Here is a 19,977-nt window from a genome sequence, read left to right as displayed (position 1 = left end):
ATTTGTGACGTCACTAGACCACGCCTTGTTTGAAAAATCGGACATTGCCCCAGACACGGGGCACGTTTACGCATATTTATTTTGACACCTAACGTGGTTCTGTTTTTGTTTTGAGCATTCAGTCTATCGTTAAAATAAAGCAAATTTATTACAGACTGAATAGTGTATACAGTAAAAGTTGAACGGGCATGAGGGCAGCAAGCACTACATGATAAAGCTATAAGATACGAAATTGTAACTCAATTAAAAATTAAATGGTGATTTTTAAATCTAAATAGCCTGAAAATATAAAAAAGTTTTAAGACAGTTTGGAGCGAAAAAAGTGTCAAGAGCACATTTAAGTAAGACACAGTAAGAACGTGCGTAAAGGTGCTCCCACGTCAACGCGTAAACGTGCCCCGTCACCAAGTTTGGTTTTATTTTCAGCGTGCAAAAGAAATTAATAACATTTCAGTTCATACAAATACAATTCTCAAAAAAGGATAAAATTCTGCCATTTTTTATATATTTGTTCTTTTTTAACTAAGTATTATTTATTCACAATAAGCTTCAAAACGTTCAACTCAAAAATTACTCGACTTGGTAGAAAACAGATTATTCTTTCTGCATGCTAGGCCGAAGCTCGACTGATGCTCAAAAACTTGTGAGGATATTTGCTAGTGAGCAGCATCAATATGTTATGACTGTTGGCTCTCCAGTTATAATTCGTTTTGAAAAAAAAAAAAAAAGAGCACTGCGTAGCCCCCCGGTCTACCCTATGCAAAATATTTTTCATGCGCCTTTTTGGATCCTCTTTGGGGACGCTATGTCATTGGAGCCCGTCACATTAGCGGCAGGGTAAATCCGCCTCTGATATATCAATTATAACTGCAATATACTTATAGGCCCAATAACAAATAAAGAGCTTTCTACTGTTAAAAGAAAACAAAATACATTCATGAAAAAACAGCCCTGGTTACAGAGCTGGAGTTTTAATGAAAAAAAATCTTACAAGTTTTAAGGTAATTCCTGTTTGACAGGAAGAAATTAAATAGAACTATCGGCTAGAATAGTTTAATTCTGACACATTTGCTTTCTGGCAGGAATTAAAAAGGGAGTGCCGTCACGTTCATAACAGAGTAATAGCAAAATTTATTACCTGACGATGATAAATTTTAGTTTCTGAAGCTCACGAAAGACCAATAGATTTTTACTTTTAAGATTAAATGAATTTGGATTTTAGTTCAAGAACTCATTATTTAGTAACGAGAAGTGATAAGCAAATTTAATTGCTCAATGAAGGAGTGATAAGGAAGTTAGGCTTCTTGTTGCTTTTTTTGTTATTAGGTTTGTTCGTTGTTAATACAATACATGATTTGAGAATAATGAAGGAATTTCATTCATACTACTTCAGACAATGTAACTTTAATACCATAATAACATCGTTAAAATTAAACAATTAGCAACAAAAGTTTGAGACGCGTGTGTCAGGATTATATTCAGTCTCATTTTTAATTATAAAAAAAGGAGTTAACGAACGGAAAGACGTTCTACAAGAGCCATTCGGCAAAAATCGGATGTCTTTTTCTCCAAAAACATTTTTTTTGTATTGACGAATTGTAGCCCAAAAACGCATGTCTGTGATTCTAATTCTTACTAATTGTGCATTTTTAACGCTTACAATTTGTTTGTAACTTGTACCAAAAAGATACACATTTTATTATTTAAAACACTCTAGTTTTTTTTTTTTTTTTTTGCATTAGAGCAAATACGTAGACATAAATTCATGCACACAAATTTCTCATTTTCCATTTGATAAAAACTTACACGTTGCAAAGAATTTTCAATTTTTTCCAATTAAGAGTATATCCCGTTAAGTAAAGCAGGTATTCTCAACCGCTGGTCTGACGAAGAGCCACTGGTTCGTGAAAAAATTTAACAGGTTTTCTAATTTTTGCTCGCTTGCGTTAAAATATTTTCCTAACACAAAAAGTAACCATTACATACTATACGGACTTTTTACGGACTTTTTACGTCGATTTTGTCAATAATTTTAATAATTTTCAATGACGTTTCACTGAGGTATCTTTATTATTACAATTTATGTAGTTATTACAATAATTACTTATTATTACATTGAAATACTGTTTGTAGCAGTATCTAAATACTTAAGTCTTTTATTCATTTATTTGTTTGTAAAAAAAAAAATCAACAGTTTATTAATTTGTTTATCAAAACGTTTTACCAGTAGCGAGCCAAAAAAGGTAGTATAATGCTGGAATAAAGGAGCGTTAATTCCATATTTTCAACAACGTCATCAGGGGCATGGACAGAAATTTTGGGGCCCGTCACAAATGACTTTTGCACCTCCCTCCATATTGTTTACCCCTACGTCCATCCATGCATTTCATCCCTCATTTTAAAAGTCTCGGGTCTCCTTCCGACTCGGGCCTGGGCCAACAGGTGCCCCCCCCTCCTGTGCACGCCCCTGAAGACCTTAAGAAATTAACAAAAAATGCGATAAACCAAGTCTAAATATGACAAACTCAGAAAAATTTAGTTTATACACAGCTATTTCAGTGACAGCTTGATCAGTAGAAACAACGAGTTTTTTTATAAAAGATAAATTTAGTAATTTACAACAAACGTTAGTCTTATTTTCATACTCTTATCTGAGTTGTAATTTGCAAAACAAAAATTTCTTCTCATAGATTACATTTTGCATGTTTCTATATATGTACAAAAAATAAAAAAAAAACATCCCGTGTTTAGGAATTTTGCGGAGAAGAAATTGATTATAAATTAGCCAATAAATAAATAAATAAACAAATAAACTAAAAAAAAAACACGCTAGGAAACTTGAAGATATCAAACATTTCTGAAGAAAAGTGGGCAATTTATCATCAGTTATTCAACGTTTTTCATAATGATTATCAAACCATAACTTTCACATTAAAAAAATTGAAAATGCTATTAATCACCGATTTGACTTTGATAAATATTAATTAATTTATTGTTTTCTATTGATGAAAATTGATTTGATTTGCTGCACTGGTTAAGAAAGTAGGCATTTTAAATTAACTTAATCATACATTTATATTGCATGCTACATATATATCTCATTGTACTAAACTTGATATTATTTATGTGCATTTCACAAACATGCACAATTTTCCTTTTTTATTTATCTAAAACACAAAGTACTCTCAACTCCCTGTTGGGCACATTTTATGCTAAAGTCATCCGCAGTCAGGAGATCAGATACCAATACAGGGAGGCATTCTTCAGCAATTTATTCCTAAGAAACTGACATTAAAATATCCCGTCTTCCTTGCTTCGAGGTACAAACATCAAGTCGTAAGTAACCTACTTCACCACCAACGATGCTTTGAAATACCTCAGGAAGATAAATGACTACGACACTGAAAGAGGATCGGTTAGATGCACTACTTTCTTTTTTTATTCACTAATTTACACTGATATTTCACTATGTTTGATAAATTTACTTATTTTTTTCTTGTGAGGAGAAACATAATAGCTGACCACCTAAGTGTACTTTGCAGGAATGTTTATTAATATAACTTAATTGGCTTTAAGATATACAGTCGAACCTTGATATCTCGAACCTCCTTATCTCGAAACCCTTGATGTCACGAACAAACATTTTTCCTCTGCATTTTCTATAAAAACCCCAATGTATTTTCCATAGTTATCTCGAAATTTATTTTTCGAAACCCTTGATATGTCGAAATTTTTGCACAAAAGCAAGTTTCAGTTGTCGTTTTTCTTAGGCAATTTTTGTAGTAAAACCAGCTCCAGGGACCAGTTTTCATCTCTCTTCTTGGAAACTTTGATTAGGGGATTGAAGCAAGATAATAGGGAAGTGTTGGTATGAAAGGGGTGCTGTGTTTTCCCCAGAGTTTAGAATCTTTGTGCACTTCTCTCGAACATGCTGTCCACTTTGAGGAAAGGGGGCTGATTTTTCGCCAGTCAGATTTCAAGTGAAAACGGAAAATGCATTCCTCATTTTCATCATTCTGCTTTTTTAACTCCTACAAAATGGCTACTGAAAACTTTTTTGAATGTGGGGAGCTACTAGTTGAAGATAAGGATTTTTAAATTTTTAGGTGAAACCCAAGTTGAAGTTGTTGTTCATTTCAAAATCTCTTCCTGTGCACTTTCGACAATTATAAAATTTCAAATCTAGTAAAATATTGAAGACTACTTTATTGATAGTAATTCAAAGTGGTGTCATATTACATATATAAATGCATATAGCGTACGTGTATGTAATTGTGAGAATTTCTAGTTTAATTTTTTCAAAACCTTGATAACTCAAAAACTCGATATCACGAATTTTTTTCCTGTCCCGAGAGATTTGAGATATCGAGGTTGTACTAATTATAAAGATAAATTAATACATTTCAATAAAAAAGGCAGTATTCTGAAAGAGTACGAAGAAATTATTAATGCTTGAACATAAAACAAATGATTTGAACTTAAACCATGTGCAATGTATATTATTTCAATCCAGAAAGGATAGTGACGCGACTCAAAATTTGGGGTAAGCGTACTCTAGCTATTAATTTTAAATCTAAATTCAATGATATTTCTTGGCACAAAACTCGCACGAAGTTAGCTAACATTAATGGTGCTTGGGCGTAAAAACGATATAATATATTGATTATATACACATCATTAAAATAACTATCAATATTGAACATAATTTTTGTAATTTGTTTCCATTTAATTTTAAAACAAACTCTAACGACGTTCCAGACGAAACAGTCAATTGTTGCCTAAAACTTATAACTGAAAAAGTTTAAGAGTTCAGGCGTTATTATTATTTTATATTTGTTTAGCTTTTCGATAGATACCTAAGTACACGACAAATATTCTTGAAACTATTTGACCAAAGACTATGTCTTGATTCTTGAGTGTCTGAAACTAATGTTTATAAAAATTTGAACTTATTAATTTCCCTACACGATAATTTACTATTTACAGGAATTCTTCAAGGAAGGAGAAACTGAATAATTAATAGAAATTGAAGTGTGTGATTGTTTTCTATGCTTGTATTAAATCGCAGGAAGAATTCCTCAGTGATAACACTAACGAACAGTGAAATAATTATCTAATATTTAGTATGCATTCCCTTGTTCTTGATGAGCATCTTAAGTCTTTTTGGCATACTTTTCACAAGGTTTACACCATTTCTTAACTTTTTAGAAAAAGAGGTAAAAAATTGTTTATACTCACTATTATATATACTCACATACACTTACTCACTAATTACCTAAAACTAACTTTAAATGTAACAGAACACACTATTAAAAAGAACTAGTGAACTGTTTAAGCTGACTGAGGTTACTTTCCTGGTAAGTAGATAAACAAAGAACATAAACAAAGCAGACAGTGCTGCCACCTGCAAACATTAAATTATGCTAAAATAACGTAATAATCAGTGTACAGTATGAAATGTACTTTAACAGTTAAATAAATAGTATTTTAGTACAAATAGTGTACAAAAAAAAACTCTTTCGTCTAATAATTTGGTCAGCACTGTACTTTTGGGCCTTTCTCTCTCTCTCTCTCTTTTACGAGAATTTTGTAGAATTTACGAGAGAGTTGTAAAATTTTAAGTACTTAAAAGGTGAGTGTCGCTAATTTCTGCAAAAGATAAGTTTCTAAACGAATATCAATCATATAAAGGACCATTCCAGCGGCACGTGGGGGACAAAAAAGACGCTTAAATTCCATTTACATTTTTTGACGTATCTCTTAATATTTTTATTGAGCAGGGGTAATTAATCTTTTTAATGTTTACATTTGATGCAAATATTCTTCTGACATAGTTATATCTTTATTAAACAATTTTCTTATCTAAAATTTTATTAAATTGCATGCGTCACGTGCGGGACATCAAAAGTCAACCTCTTTTAGATTGCTTATGAATTTGTATTTTCGCTCTATTAATGTATTAATGTCAAAATAAATAATGGATTTTGAGAGAAAAGGTTCCAATTTAAAGGAAACATATCTCATTTGATGAGAAACAGTAGTTTAAACCTTTGGAAAAAAATATGTATTGGACCATCAAACGGAAAAGTAGTTACTGTGTCCCTGATGTAACGGTTCATATATTTCATTAAAAAGTAATTGTTTTGAAAAGTGATGACGAACGTTTTTGCTTAAAAAATCGCACATTCGTTTGTGATTTGTCAAACAATAAAATTTTTATCATTTCCCTTTGAAATTATTACTTTCAATGAAATATACGAGGCGCCACGTGCGGGAAAAAATTACCGTTTTCCATGGAATGGCCTTAAAGCGTTATTAATCCTTAACTGGGATTCAAAAAAGCTTCTCACTTTTTCTGATTACATTAGTTTTCAATGAAGGTATCTTAAAGAATGCGGGTCACAAATTATTGTTTTTGTTCGGCACCCTTAACTGAAAATAAATCCGGCAGTTATAGAATTAAAAGTGACACCTTGTGATGATCAGTTTCTTTTACACACGCTAGTGCTCAACGCAGTCAGCTAATGTGAAGAAAACTCTCTAGAAACAATAGATCTTATCGAAGACTAATGTCGTATAATTAGTGAAAGTAATTCCGCAGCCTGAGTTAAAGCCATATATCATGACATTGCCGGCTGCTTGAAAAATAGCCTTGGTATTTTGAATAGAAAAAAGCGCCCGGGGCTGCTTTCATTTACAGAGAAGAAAGAAAAAGCATTTTGTAGAGCATTTGTTGCCATTATATTTAAAACATTAATAAAAATAAAAGAACTAAATGAGTATTTGTTTAATTATTCAATGCTATCGACGAAGGCATTTTTTTTTTTTTTTGATATTCTTAAAGGTTTGCATGAAAAAAGATCACTTCCAAAATTGCCCTTTTGTTTTAACTGTTGTTTACATTGAGCAATTACAATTAAGTAGTTAAACGGAGTTTTGAATGCTGCATAACCAATAAAATGCTTATTTTTTTTAAAACTAGCAATGTTCCTACATTTTTATTATTATTTTCTTATAATAGTTTTGTAAATATTAGTTCTTTTTCTTGCAATCTGAACTTGCCTAATTTTTTCATGTTTAATTAGACTTTTGTAATTATCATATCAATAACGTTGCTCACAATTACGTTCATGGCTATATATTTTTGCATTGCATTTTGTTTATTTATACAAGCAAACTATTTATTTTTTCCCACGAAGAATTTTATTTTTTCCAGTTTCCACTTTTATTGGAATACTTATCATCGGTTTTGCTTTTAGTTTCGTTGCAACTTAACCTCTACAAAAACATATTGAATGCCAAGGTAATCCAATTAAATGCTAATGTTAAATGTGCGATAGAAAGATTACATTTTAGACATCCCGAGCATTTCAGAATTCAGTTCAAGACCACGGTTGTCACTACAAGTTATAAAAATAAATAACAACAAGTAATGCGACATTTATTGACCAGATAACTTAAAAACTAAAGAATAGTAAAGTATATGTTATTGATTCGTATAATAAATCTTTTAAAGGGAGTTTTCGATAATTTCTTAATAATAAAAGTGTAAATTGTATCACTAGTTTGTAGTAATATTCTTCCGAAAATAAAAACTTCATTTTTACTTCCTTTTACAAAAAAGGAAGTATTGTATTCGCGAAAAAATTTTCACTCAAAAATCGCCCTTAATTTCCATTTTGCTCACCCCCAAATGAATGTTGAGTTTTTTTTTCGATTCGACCACATGCGGAAAAGTGCCTAAGAATGTATAGACACGCGAAATATCCATTTTGACCATCACCGAGGTAATTACAACGACTTTTCTCGTGACGTCTGTATGTATGTGCGTATGTGTGTATGTGCGTATGTGCGTATGTGCGTATGTGCGTATGTATCTCGCATAACTCAAAAATGGTATGTCCTAGAAAGTTGAAATTTGGTACATAGACTCGTAGTGGGGTCTAGTTGTGCACCTCCCCTTTTGGTTGCTTTCGGATGTTCCTAAGGGGGTCTTTTGCACCTTTTTGGGGGGAAATCATTGTTAATTTCGATGTAAACTCAAGTGGCGTTATAATTTGTCAGACACTTGGCGATATATCGCCAGTCTTTTGGTCGCCAAGTTTTGTCGCCAACTTGGCGACAAATTTGGCGGAGTTTTTTTTTTTTGGTTTCAATTTGGCCATTGTTGGTGATATTTAGAGAATAAATATTGAATCACATTAAAATAGCGAATAATGGGGAAATGACATTAAATTGGAGTAAAAGGAAGTCATGTGATGCACACATCAGCTCGTTTCTTTTAGATTTTTAAACAGAAAAGAATAGAATACAGTAAAACCTGTCTACAACGATACTGTTGGGACCTAAAAAAATATCGTAATAAACAGGTAAAAAAAAAAAAAAAACCATGACAGGACTAAGTGTCCGCTAATATTGTTATAGACAGGTTATCGTTATAGACAGTATCGTTATACACAGGTTTCACTAGGGTATTGAATGGCACCAGTAACAGATAGACTTAAGACATAGCTCTCAGGTTAAATCAATTTTCTGAGCCTTTAAATGTATTTAGACATTTCAAACTATTTTTATCTCATGCAGCAGCATCTCATCTAACGTTTGGCTGCTTTCAGATCTTTGAATTAGTTAATTCTATTTTTAAAAGCTCAATTTCTAAAACAGGAATTAGGTAATTCTATTTTTATTTGTTCGATTTCGAAAAAAGGTCCGACCCCCAGTAACAGACAATGACAAATTTGATGATACCCAGTAGCAGATAGGATGAGAAAAGGATAGGTAATTGAAAAAAATCCGCTTTTTTCTTCAAACTATGCAAAAGTTCTTTATTTTTAGATCTAAAACCTTACTAAATGTAAATGAGCGTGAAACACCGGCATACCACGTGGTAGCTGTTCATAACCTTCCACAACTACCTTGTAAATACAACTGGTCCAAAAAGTTCACTCTAATAACACTAGATGGTTGCACCTTTTTCATGGGCTACAGCAACATCAGTTTAACCCGCCTAAAATTCTTATTATTTAAATCCAAACTTATAACTGTCTGTTACTGGTACTTTGTATGTTTACTGGTGCCGTTACCCTAAATGTGATCAATTCCGTACACATCAATTGACAATAACAATCAAAATATCATAAAAAAAGTTTAAATGCTCAAAAATTTGAACAATTTTAGGCACATGAAGTTTAGAAGTTTTTTTTCTAAATTTTTGACATTCATATTTAATTTATTTTTGCATCTCATTTATATGTTTTATTACGTACTTCTTTAGGGACGGAAATTGCGATTTTAAGAAAACAACGAGTGGCTATCCAGCAATTCGATTGTGCTCAACATGGTGGAATTCTGAGGTTAGTGTTATAAATCATTGCATATGAAAATTAATTTTTTTTAATTAGAATTTCGTTTTGTTCTGTTTTAAAAAAAGGATGTTAATTTGTCACTTTAACTTTGATTTTATTGTCAGAATCAAAGCTGACCTGTATTTGTAATGATTGCCCCGTATCATTTAGTATTTACACAGAAGTTTCACATTGAATAATTAAAATTGAGCTTGTTGGAAAATTAAGGTCAAAACGTTTTAAAAAGGGAAGAGTTTAAATGCATCATCATTCTTAAAACTATTCTATGTATTAATATTGCAGTTATAAATCAACATGGGCATTAAAAGGAAAATTTTTGAAAAAGAATTAAATAAAATTGAAAAAAAAAAAAGAAAAAAAAAGTAAAGGAGCTAGGCTTCCATGATCTTCCATGAAAACTTAACCCTGATTCATCTTTCATATTTTCATTGCTCAATTTGTAAGGACATTGAGCTATTTTTTTTAAGTATAATTCGACGTTTTAAATTTTATATTAAATCATTTGAAGTTATAACTAATTTTGACAAGTTCTTACTTAACAATAATAAGCGTCATTTAATTTTACCGTTTGAACATTTAAGTATAAGAATGGGGTCGTTTCCAAAATTTTAAAAGTATTTTTTTTTCTGAAAGAGCATGCTTGAATAGATAGGTTCTGACCATTTTTAAAATTATTTGACTAAGTTTAATATTTTTAAAAATTATTTTAATCGGAGCGCTTTCATTGTTTATGCTTCTGCCGGATGACATCACAAATGATGAAATGTCATTCAGTGTTGCTATTCACAAAGCATAATATTTAATTTGCATCTTTACTCACGTGTACAGGCAACGATATGGTTGATAGCAAGCGTAGAGCACAATATTTAATTCGCTTGTTAATTATCATAACGTGGAAATGTGGTAAAGATATGCGCCAAAGTGCATCATTTGTGACGTCATAAAGACAACGCCTTGTTTGAAAAATCGGACATTTTAAGAAAATTAATTAAAAAATAACTGTAGGGAAAATAAAAGTATTTTCTGGATTCATGTTATTATTTTTTTTTTGCTTATTCTATCAATTTCAGTGACAAAATGTACTACTTTTGACTGAAGGAAACAACCCCATTCATGCCTAAAAATATGCATAGAAAAAAACTAGTGCTTGGTTAACGCGAATAAAAATTCAAATATGCTTTTAACTGTTTTCTGAAATGTGTCCACATGTTCTGTTAATTTAATATAATGAGCTATATTGCATTTAAATGCTTTATTGGGCGAAATTAATTTAACATTTGCATTGGGATGAGTGTTTCATTTGTAATTGTAATATCATGATATTCCTTTTCTTTCATTTCGTTAGTGTTTAATTTTATGCTTAGTCCATTGATTTCAGGAATCATTCTTTGCCAATTTATTTGTTATTCTGATGCTCATTCTGAGCATGGAACAAACAAAGTTGAAGAAATCGGCGTAAGAAGGGGGGCTACCAAACTTTTTTTAAAGTTTCTGGAATCCCAAAAAACGATTTAAAATTTCATTTATAACGATTGTGTCTTTTATTTAATTTCGTGTTAAAATTTGCCTTTCTGTAGCCAATTTCAACGACATATTAAAAACATACTGTGTCAGCTTTTAATAATAAACTAACTGCGTCTCCCGGCTTTGCACGGTCCACCTCGAAAATAAAAATAACGTCAAGTGACGCATGTTCAAGAATCAGGCTTGAAGGGAAAAAAATATTGCGGCAGATTACGGAAAAATAACCAAAAAATTAAACATTTTACACTCTCCGCAAGTATAGAAAAAACCTCAAAACAAAATCCAAAATTTTATTTCTTCATATTCTAGAAAAGAAAATGGCAACACAACTTTCTTCTCAATGATTTTCTTCACGCTACAAATTTTAATAAAAGCATTGTTGCGGAAAGTTGAGATGAAGCACTGAATAATAATTTGAATGGAGGACAGCCTACGAAAAATAGGGATTTTATGTCGAAATCTAAGCGTCATAATTAATGTAGTTTTTAATTGATATCTCCGCTAATTATTATCGGAGGATTATGTTAAATAGCCAAACATAAAGACTGAAAGATTACGAATCCATCGATACCTGGTTTGATGGTCAGTTCACTGGCGTTCGGGAGAAGTAACTCGGACATACATACATACATACATAGGTACATACGCTCAGTTTTTAATTATATAAGATTGATTTCCTTAGTTGGATTTGTCCCAATGTTGCTCCAAATAGGGGAATATGGAACAAAACTTCCACGTTAAACCTTGAAGTGAAATTTAGGTTGGCTACATTGATTTCAAACTATCAGCGATATTTATTTCTGACGAAAATTTATTCGAACTTTTCATTACGATCTAAAGGGAAAATGGACCATGTCAAATTACTTCTTTTATTTGCTCAGCTGTGTATAAAGATTTCATTACTTCTATCCAATCAATGTTTGAAAATTTTGCTTTTCAGGAAGTACTTCTCGAATCTGGAGTAGAAGAACTTCTGATGGGTATGGCTTCGCAAATAGCAGAGCAGGAAGATTCTGTTTTGTGCAGCGACGTCAGAGGTAATGACCGAAGTTATCATTAAAAAGCTTGAAACTTTTGAAAATATGTTACTTTTTTGAATGCCATATTAGCACAACAGCAACTTCGTAAAATGAATACGAAAGAACTGTATATGTTTCGTTGACAATTGCGGTTGCGCCGATAGTATAATCAACAAATCCAACGTTGTAATCATGAATTCGCAGAGACATTTTTATGCCCATTCTTCAACGTTAGTAAAGTTTTTCTTTAGTTTAAACAAAATGCATAAACACCTTCTAGTTCTGTGAGGAAGCACTTTTCCAAGTACAGAGGGAAAGAAAAAATTGCCTGAAAAATTTGTGAATTACTTCATTGTGCTGTTAAATTGTGAGTTAATTTATTGTGCAAAAAGGAAGGAAAGTTTAAAAAATAATAAATCTATTCTGACATGATATTTCTATTATATCTTATTCCAATTTAGTACTTTTGGAATGTTTTCAGATCTTTGGTGCTTCTGCGGAATCTATTTTCTTTATATATAACTTTAAAAAAATTTACTCATTTTTCCAAATCAGTTTTCTACCGTCATTTTTGTAGGAAGTAAATGTTGACGAAAACTAGTTTACTCAAAATATTAATTTACCATTCGGTTAATTTTGCGCATTGTACAAAACTTTCAGATTCATTTAAAGCATCTTTTCTCAGAGTGTGATTCGGATGACTAAATGAAGAGTATTAGGGAGAGACTTATGTCAAAACATGCAGTATGTTACGTCCTTTTTCCATATGTTACTGTTGTCGGATGTTACGTCACAATTTGCTTATATTAGAACCTCCAAATGTGCTGAATTTCCGTACTTGGAAGATGTGTAATTATGCTTAAAATCGAATCATTCCAGTATTACACAAGGCGTAGAAGTTTCTATGGTATTCTCCAAGACTTAAACTGACAGAACTCTTTACCACAATGTACATTATTATTTTATTTTATTATTTAAAATTTTGACTCGAATAAAACATGACAACGTGAGAATGGAAATAGTTTCTTCTCATAACGTGTGACGTAAGTATTTGTAAAAATTTTTTATCATATTTAAAAAAAAATATCAATTTGAATTCTGAAATTTTGAATTCAAATTATGTTTTTCACAATCACCAGTTGCGACACGACCCTACTCATTGGAGTAATTGCTTCTCGACACGGCTCCTGTCCCCCCAAACCTGCCCCTCCTCCTGGGCTATAACGTGTGTATATTGGTGTGTGAAGGCGTGTGTGCGTGCATGTCTATGCTTGTGTGTGTGTGCGTAGACCTGTGTGTATGCACGTAGGCGTGTGTGTGAGTTTGTATGTGTGAGAGTGTTCATGTGTATGAGTGTGCGTGTTTGTAGGACATGTACACCACCAACGAGGAGCAGCGGATTCCGGGGGACAGTGCTCAGGACCAGAGGCTGCTCAGGACCAGAGGCCGGTTGGTGGTGGTGCTGAAGAGGCCCCTGGTCCAAGCTGAAAAAGGAACCAAACGCCAAGGACGGTGAAGTGAAAACAATAAGCAATCGTTATTGCTCAAAAGAACATTGACTCTAATACATCACGACATCACGAGAACGAAATTAGCTGCTTTTCATGCCATGTGCAGTCCTCTTTAGTGAAGTTTAAGAATCAACGTCATTAAGATAAAACGTCATCCTTTAACCGGTGGTATTGACTGTCACGAGTTTTCAGGTTTGCTAATCAAATTGTTGCTAAATAAAGCTGTTGAGTTCTTGTTGTCTGGATCGGGGGTTCTCAAACTATAGTGCCTCGGCACCCTGGGGTGCCATAGAAAAAGGCGAGGGGTGCCGCGATGCGTCCATGGTATCAATGGGTATGTATGTAATAGCGAGAGACTAGCGTGCTGTGAGAAAAATCCAATTCTTCAAAGGGTCCGCAACTTGAAAAAGTTTGGGAACCCCTCATCTAGACCACAAACCTAGAGAAAAATTCTAGTTAATGTTTTCCCTAAATTAATGACTCTCCAACTTTTCGTCTTTTTTTTTTTTTTTTGATTTTGACTTAAATAAAACATGACAAAATGATATTGGAATTAACTTTTTGTATAAGGAATGAAGTCAGCGCCGTCACAAGTCTCCAAGTTTGCTAATCAAGTGCTTTTGCTGAATTAAGTTATTGATATCTTCTTGTCTGGATCACAAACCTATCAAAATGTCTTTATTGATAAGAACGTCTTGATGTGGGCATTGTACATATACTAATAAGTTTGAGTCTTATGTCTATACTTAGATGAACTATAATAATAAAAATAAACGCCGTAAACGACTTCTTATTAGAACATGATTCAGTCGTAATTTACAACTTAATGACATGACATCATGGCTGATGGAACTTAATTTACTTCCGCAGCATATGACCCCTCCCTTCAGCAAACTCTAATACCAATCAATCAGTTCTTCCGGAGGCTGTCTAGGTTTTTATCGTTGACGAGCATTGATTGGGAATAGCGAATTCCTGCGTTAACGTTTAATTAAGGCTGAATTAAATGTTCGTAAACTTATTTGATGGATGATAATAATTTGCCAGTGTGATTCATTTTTTCGTGATTGGTTTTCGGAAGTTTGTTCTCATTTCATATTTATTTTGTTTGATACGAAAATTCACTATTAGAAACATGCTGATTTTGCTTCAAAACGCATGTGGTTTGCATAATTTGTATTGTGTTTTGTTTGAGTTTTGTTGTATTTTTATAATTTAATTTCCACTTTGAAAGTAAAATAGTAGACGAAACGTTGTCAAACTGATAATGGTAAGTAAGAAATTGCATGATTTTTTTTTAATATTAAATAATCACCACACTAGCTTGGAATGACACTGTATGAAAGATGGTTAAACAAAGTTAGACAGGAAGACATCAGATTAAAGAGTTTAATCCTGTGACTTTCCGACAGGTGTTTACCTAGAACCCATTGATCGCTTTGATCGCACAAAAAGTTTGCCAGGATTGTTGGAATATCCGTAAAACTACCTGTTTTTTAACAGCTATTGTTGAAATTAATTTAATTTCAGAAAATGATGGACGTCGCAATGAACATTCTTTGCAAAATGTTTAAGATATCATTCTAAAAAATCTCTCTTTTCATGAGAAGTTATCAAAAATGCATTGTGCTAAAATGTAATTTAAACGAAAGAACATCGTAAAAAGATAAACAAATTATCACGGAAATTTAACACATGCGTTATTTTCTTGACAATTTGCTTTACTAAGGTTGTTTTTTTTTCTTTCAAAAAATGACGGCAGTCATTTTTGTTCAAGTGTTCAGCATTATTTTCCGCTGGTATGCAGAACAGCGCCATGATTTCCCGTAAATCGTTACTGAATTTGTTGCCAGTTTTCCCAGTATTTTTGTACTTGATACTCATAATGAGTCAGTTATAATTTTTTGAATTAAACGGGAATAAATGCCGAATATCAGTGGAAATCTTCAAAGGTTAAATCTAACTGTATTCTACTCTAGTATCACCAGGGGCTCCCCTCACCCCCAAGATCAATGCCCCTCCCCTTCTTCCGAAAGAGGGGGGGGGGGAAACAGTGAAAACACCTTTCCAAAAAAATTCAATGACGCAATTTGCGCCATGACCCTTGGTGGGCAAGTCACGTATCACATAATTACCAGAACCACAATGCACACAAGAATTGTTATTCCTCTAAACTGAAAATGATTGCTGTTATGGTGTTCGTTGCTTCCATTTTTAATTTTATAGCATTTTTATTATTACGCAATTTTTTTCCAGTGCTCTTTCTTTGCATTGATCACTTGAATATTTCAAATGAACTCATGCTACTCGATTCAAAACCAAATCCGTCACATATATCACTTTACCATGATCCTGCTAAGACGTTGCTGATTTCGAAAAGAACGATCAATCCGAATTCCATTACGAAACCGAGTGAATCATTGCAACACAAATACCGTCACCCACCCATCTTCCCCATTACTTGCTTTTTCAAACAAGCATGCCGCCAAAAGCAAGGTTCTTCAGTCTGCCGATGACCCTCAGCGGCAACCTCTCTGGATGTGGCCACAAACTGGTCGTTCGTTCCACGTAATTAGTACAATGCTTCTGGGACTACACAGTTGCGTGAGACTTTCACTTCTTTGCGAGAACTAACCATCCACTTGATGTTCTTGATTACCGTTACCCATTTAAGGATGGAATGATGGATGGAATGATTGACACGGGCTGGCAAACCAACAAGAACTTTGCTGGAGCGAGTGGGTGGAGTCGGCTTGATCCGCATTGTGAGTCGGTGAATTTAAAACGCAGGGTGGAACGGGGTCAGAGGTTAGTGTTTGATCACTACCTTGGTATTAAGAAAAAGGACTTTTTATGTCCAAGCTATTATTATTATTCTGAGGTAATTTTTCCAAGGAGTGGAGCTTAAAGGATCACTTAAATTTCTTTTCATTTTCATCAAAAAATGTTTTATTTTCCAGGGTAACCTGGTAATTCATTGAATTTTAAGTTGTTTACGGTCTTCCTTGGCCATAAGTTTGCCAAAGGTTATGGCAAAGAAAAAAAAACCTAGTACGCTTTTGGTGAAAAATTCGAGTTAAATAATAACGCTCCACATTTTAATCAGATGGATTTAATGATTTGCATTTTAAAGAAAAAATGTGAAATTGAGCAATCTTAGGATATTTGCATGCGCATATAAAATTCTTTTGATTGATTGTTTAAACACAAATTGTTCAAAATATGCGCGAGGCTTGTAGCTCCTGTATGGCCTATAAAACGATAAATAAAGAATTTTGCAGAAAAAATATAGATAATAATACATTTCATGTTTAATGACAAGTTTTTTTTTTTTTTTTGCTTGCCATGTCTATAATTGTTTTATCCATTTCAAATGAAAGCATGTTTGAGACAATTGTTTGAATTTTTTTTAATGCATTTTAAACATAATATTCAATTTTTTAGTCATTGCTCTGATTTGCGCATTACTTTCTTGAAACGTTTTACAAAAGCTGTTTCGACGAGTTACCTTTCGTCAAAGTCTTGTTTAACGATTTGTAATAAAACAATGTGTTGTATGGTTTTTCATTGTCTAAACTGCATTTAAAATGTTCGTCTGCCATAAAAATAAAAGCAAAGGTATTTATTTTATTTTTTACGGGTGAAGCAGAAGGGAAGGAGGGTATTGCAACTCTCTTTCTCAATATTTTTAAGTTCTTATAGATATTGAACTCTTGTGACAGTTAAAAACAAGTTTCGACCGAGCAATAAAAATTAGGTCAGTTCGTAAATGAAAATTTTTTTAAATACTTCTAAGTATTGCTCGTATTTCTATTTTAACACTTAAAGTACCACAGCAGAGAAATTTGATATTACAAACTTTAAGACTTTATCGCGAACAATAAAATGCAACATGATATAGTGAAAAGCGAATAAGTAAAATAAAGCACAATACACTTTTATGTATTTATTCATTTATTTTTTCGTAACAACATCTTCCTTTGTTTTACTTTTTCGAGTCGGTGAGATAGCAAATACGGGATATAATATAGAATACATCCAGTTTTGAATTAAAAATGACGTTGTTTATTGCAAATGTTTTGGCACTAAATATACCTACACCTCCGGTTTTAATTGAGCGTTTTTGCGAATGATACATGCATAAAATACACAACAACAAAATCATCTAAGTTGTATACAAATAGAACTTTGATATGAAAATAAATAATTGGATCAAAGCTTCTTTAATTCTAAAATTGCAATAAAAAAAAAAGGATTTTTTTTATATAAATACTCAGTTTCTTAACACTACCCATGTAGTTCTCGCTTTATATCTTTTAAATTAGTACTCTATGGATACTAGATCGAAAACGTAGCAGTATGGATGGTGAGTACACAAGAATACATTTTAAAAATATTCTAAGTTAATTTTGCGGAGAAAGATGACGCAATTATTTTTTTTAAAGCCAAATTCTCAAGCAAGTACACTGGCCTTAAAAAGTTAAGGCGCAAAATGTTTTTCGAAGCTCACCATTAAAAAACTGGCAGTAACAACAAAATGCATAGCTTGCATGAATGATAATAACGAACTTTAAAACCATTTACGAAAAAACGATAGCTGCCACTTTTATTTTATAGAAAGAACATACCTTTATGAGTGAGAAAAATATGCAAATATCAAGCTTTCGTACTTTTGTGTGTAAGTTGTGTTGATGTTCAACTGTTATTGGCAGTTTCAGTGACAATAGTCAATAGAGTTTAGAAAATGTCTCAGAGGCGTCGTTTGCCCGATTCGTTAAGGTAGCGGGGAGTTGGATGGACGGGAATGGGATCGTCTCAGGCTGAAGCTGTTAGACGTCTCAGTGTGTCTCATAGTGTTGTTCAGCGACTTTGGGATCAATACCAATCAGAAGATTCTGTGTCCAGAAGACCTGTCCCAGGCCGACCACCAGCTACAGCACCTGTAGAAGACCATTTTCTAGTTCTTCGGGCCCGAAGAAGAAGAACCACTACTGTGCCGCAGCTTGTTGCAGACCACTTAGTAGCTTTAGGAAGAAGAATCTCTGCTACTACGGTGCAAAATCGTATTCACAATGCAGGTCACTATGCAAGACGACCAGTTGCGTGTTCCGCTCAACGGACCACAGCGGAGAATCCATTTATGCTGGGCGTGAGAACATGTTTACTGGACCCAGCAGCAATGGGCTTCTGTACTGTTCACAGACGAGTCCAGACTTACATAGGAGAGTGATTCAGGGGGTTACTGATCTGGAGGGAACAGCACACTAGATACCATCAATCCAACAGTGTTGAAAGGCAATGTTATAAAGATGGTGGAATCATGGTTTGTGGGCATGGATCTCGCTAGTGGTCAAACTAACCTGCATGTGTCCCATGGAGGAACACTACTGGTCTGTCTCTGACTGATCTGAGAAATTGAGATGAGATCCTTGATCTATATGTCCGCCCATTTGCTGGTGCAATTGGTAATGACTTTATTCTGATGAATGGCAATGCACGACCTCACTGAGCTCGGATTGTTGAAGAGTATCTAGAGTACCACAGTTGGGAACGTATGGAATGGTCAGCTCGATATCCTGACCTGAATCCGATATTAAATCTTTAGGACTATCTTAACATACAGGTTGCTGCTTTAATTCGTCCTCCAAGGTCGTTACATGAGCTGGAACAAGGCTTACTCTGTGTCTGGTCTTCGCTTCCTATTCCGATGTCCAACAACTTAATAAACAGCATGGAAAATCGATGCCACCAATGCATTCAAGTTAGGGAAGACACATTCCTTATTAGACCCATTTTTGTATTGTTTCTATGACATTTTACTACATAACACTCTAATGTTCTATTTTCTTTAAGAATGGACTTTTCCGCAAAGATTGCTTTTTTTTTCAATACACTTATACAAATTTCTATGGCGCATTCAATAAAAGACTATTTAATGTACATATCCTCCAAATTTTTTGTTTCCGACTTCATTCATTTGCAAATTAGACGCAAATAACTGGTTGTACCTCAACTTTTTGAGGCCAGCGTATATAAATTATAGCGACTGTATATCTATAGGACAACTCCAAGTGGCGTATCCTAAACGGAAGGTATTTTCTATTGAACCAAAACATTTGCATTGCGCGTCGCATTAAATGCAGCGGTTGGTAAAATGGCGGTACTAACAGAATTTTAATGATTTCTCCGTTTTTACTATAGCATTTCCATTGAAAGCTTCTGTATTTCACTTTATTATTGGTGAGCGTTTCATCGCGGTGTATGAGCCCACGGTCTAAGTGTTCAGTCGATAAATTTTCGAGATGCAGAAAATCGTCAATGTCTTTGCTGGCTGGCTATGAGGCAAGAAAAAGATCCTTGAGTGCCGATTTGGCCTAGGTACTCTCGGCTAAATGAAAGTTCTAGAGAAATTTTGCAACGCGAGAGCTTAGGTGTCTCCATCTAAAGGAAAACAGGCTTGGTAAATTCTCTGTGCAATCGACGTCCGTTTGGTGGTGATGCCTGAAAGAATGGAAGCCACACCGGGATTTACACAAGGTCTGCAAAAAGATAGACCTG

At 33.5% G+C, this 19,977-nt stretch overlaps 1 protein-coding gene across 1 annotated transcript in view; it reads left to right on the top strand.

Annotated features, from left to right (window-relative positions):
• LOC129223755 (dual oxidase-like) overlaps positions 1 to 19,977 on the top strand; it is a 253,791-nt gene that overhangs the window by 164,046 nt on the left and 69,768 nt on the right. The window contains exons 9-10 of the mRNA XM_054858115.1: positions 9,275 to 9,353; positions 11,830 to 11,926. Of these exons, the coding sequence (XP_054714090.1) occupies positions 9,275 to 9,353; positions 11,830 to 11,926 (176 nt within the window). The remainder of the gene's footprint in view (positions 1 to 9,274; positions 9,354 to 11,829; positions 11,927 to 19,977) is intronic.

This window comes from Uloborus diversus, chromosome 6, assembly GCF_026930045.1.
Source record: "Uloborus diversus isolate 005 chromosome 6, Udiv.v.3.1, whole genome shotgun sequence".
NCBI classification, from domain to species: domain Eukaryota; kingdom Metazoa; phylum Arthropoda; class Arachnida; order Araneae; family Uloboridae; genus Uloborus; species Uloborus diversus.
This window is presented reverse-complemented; position numbering and strand designations above follow the sequence as displayed.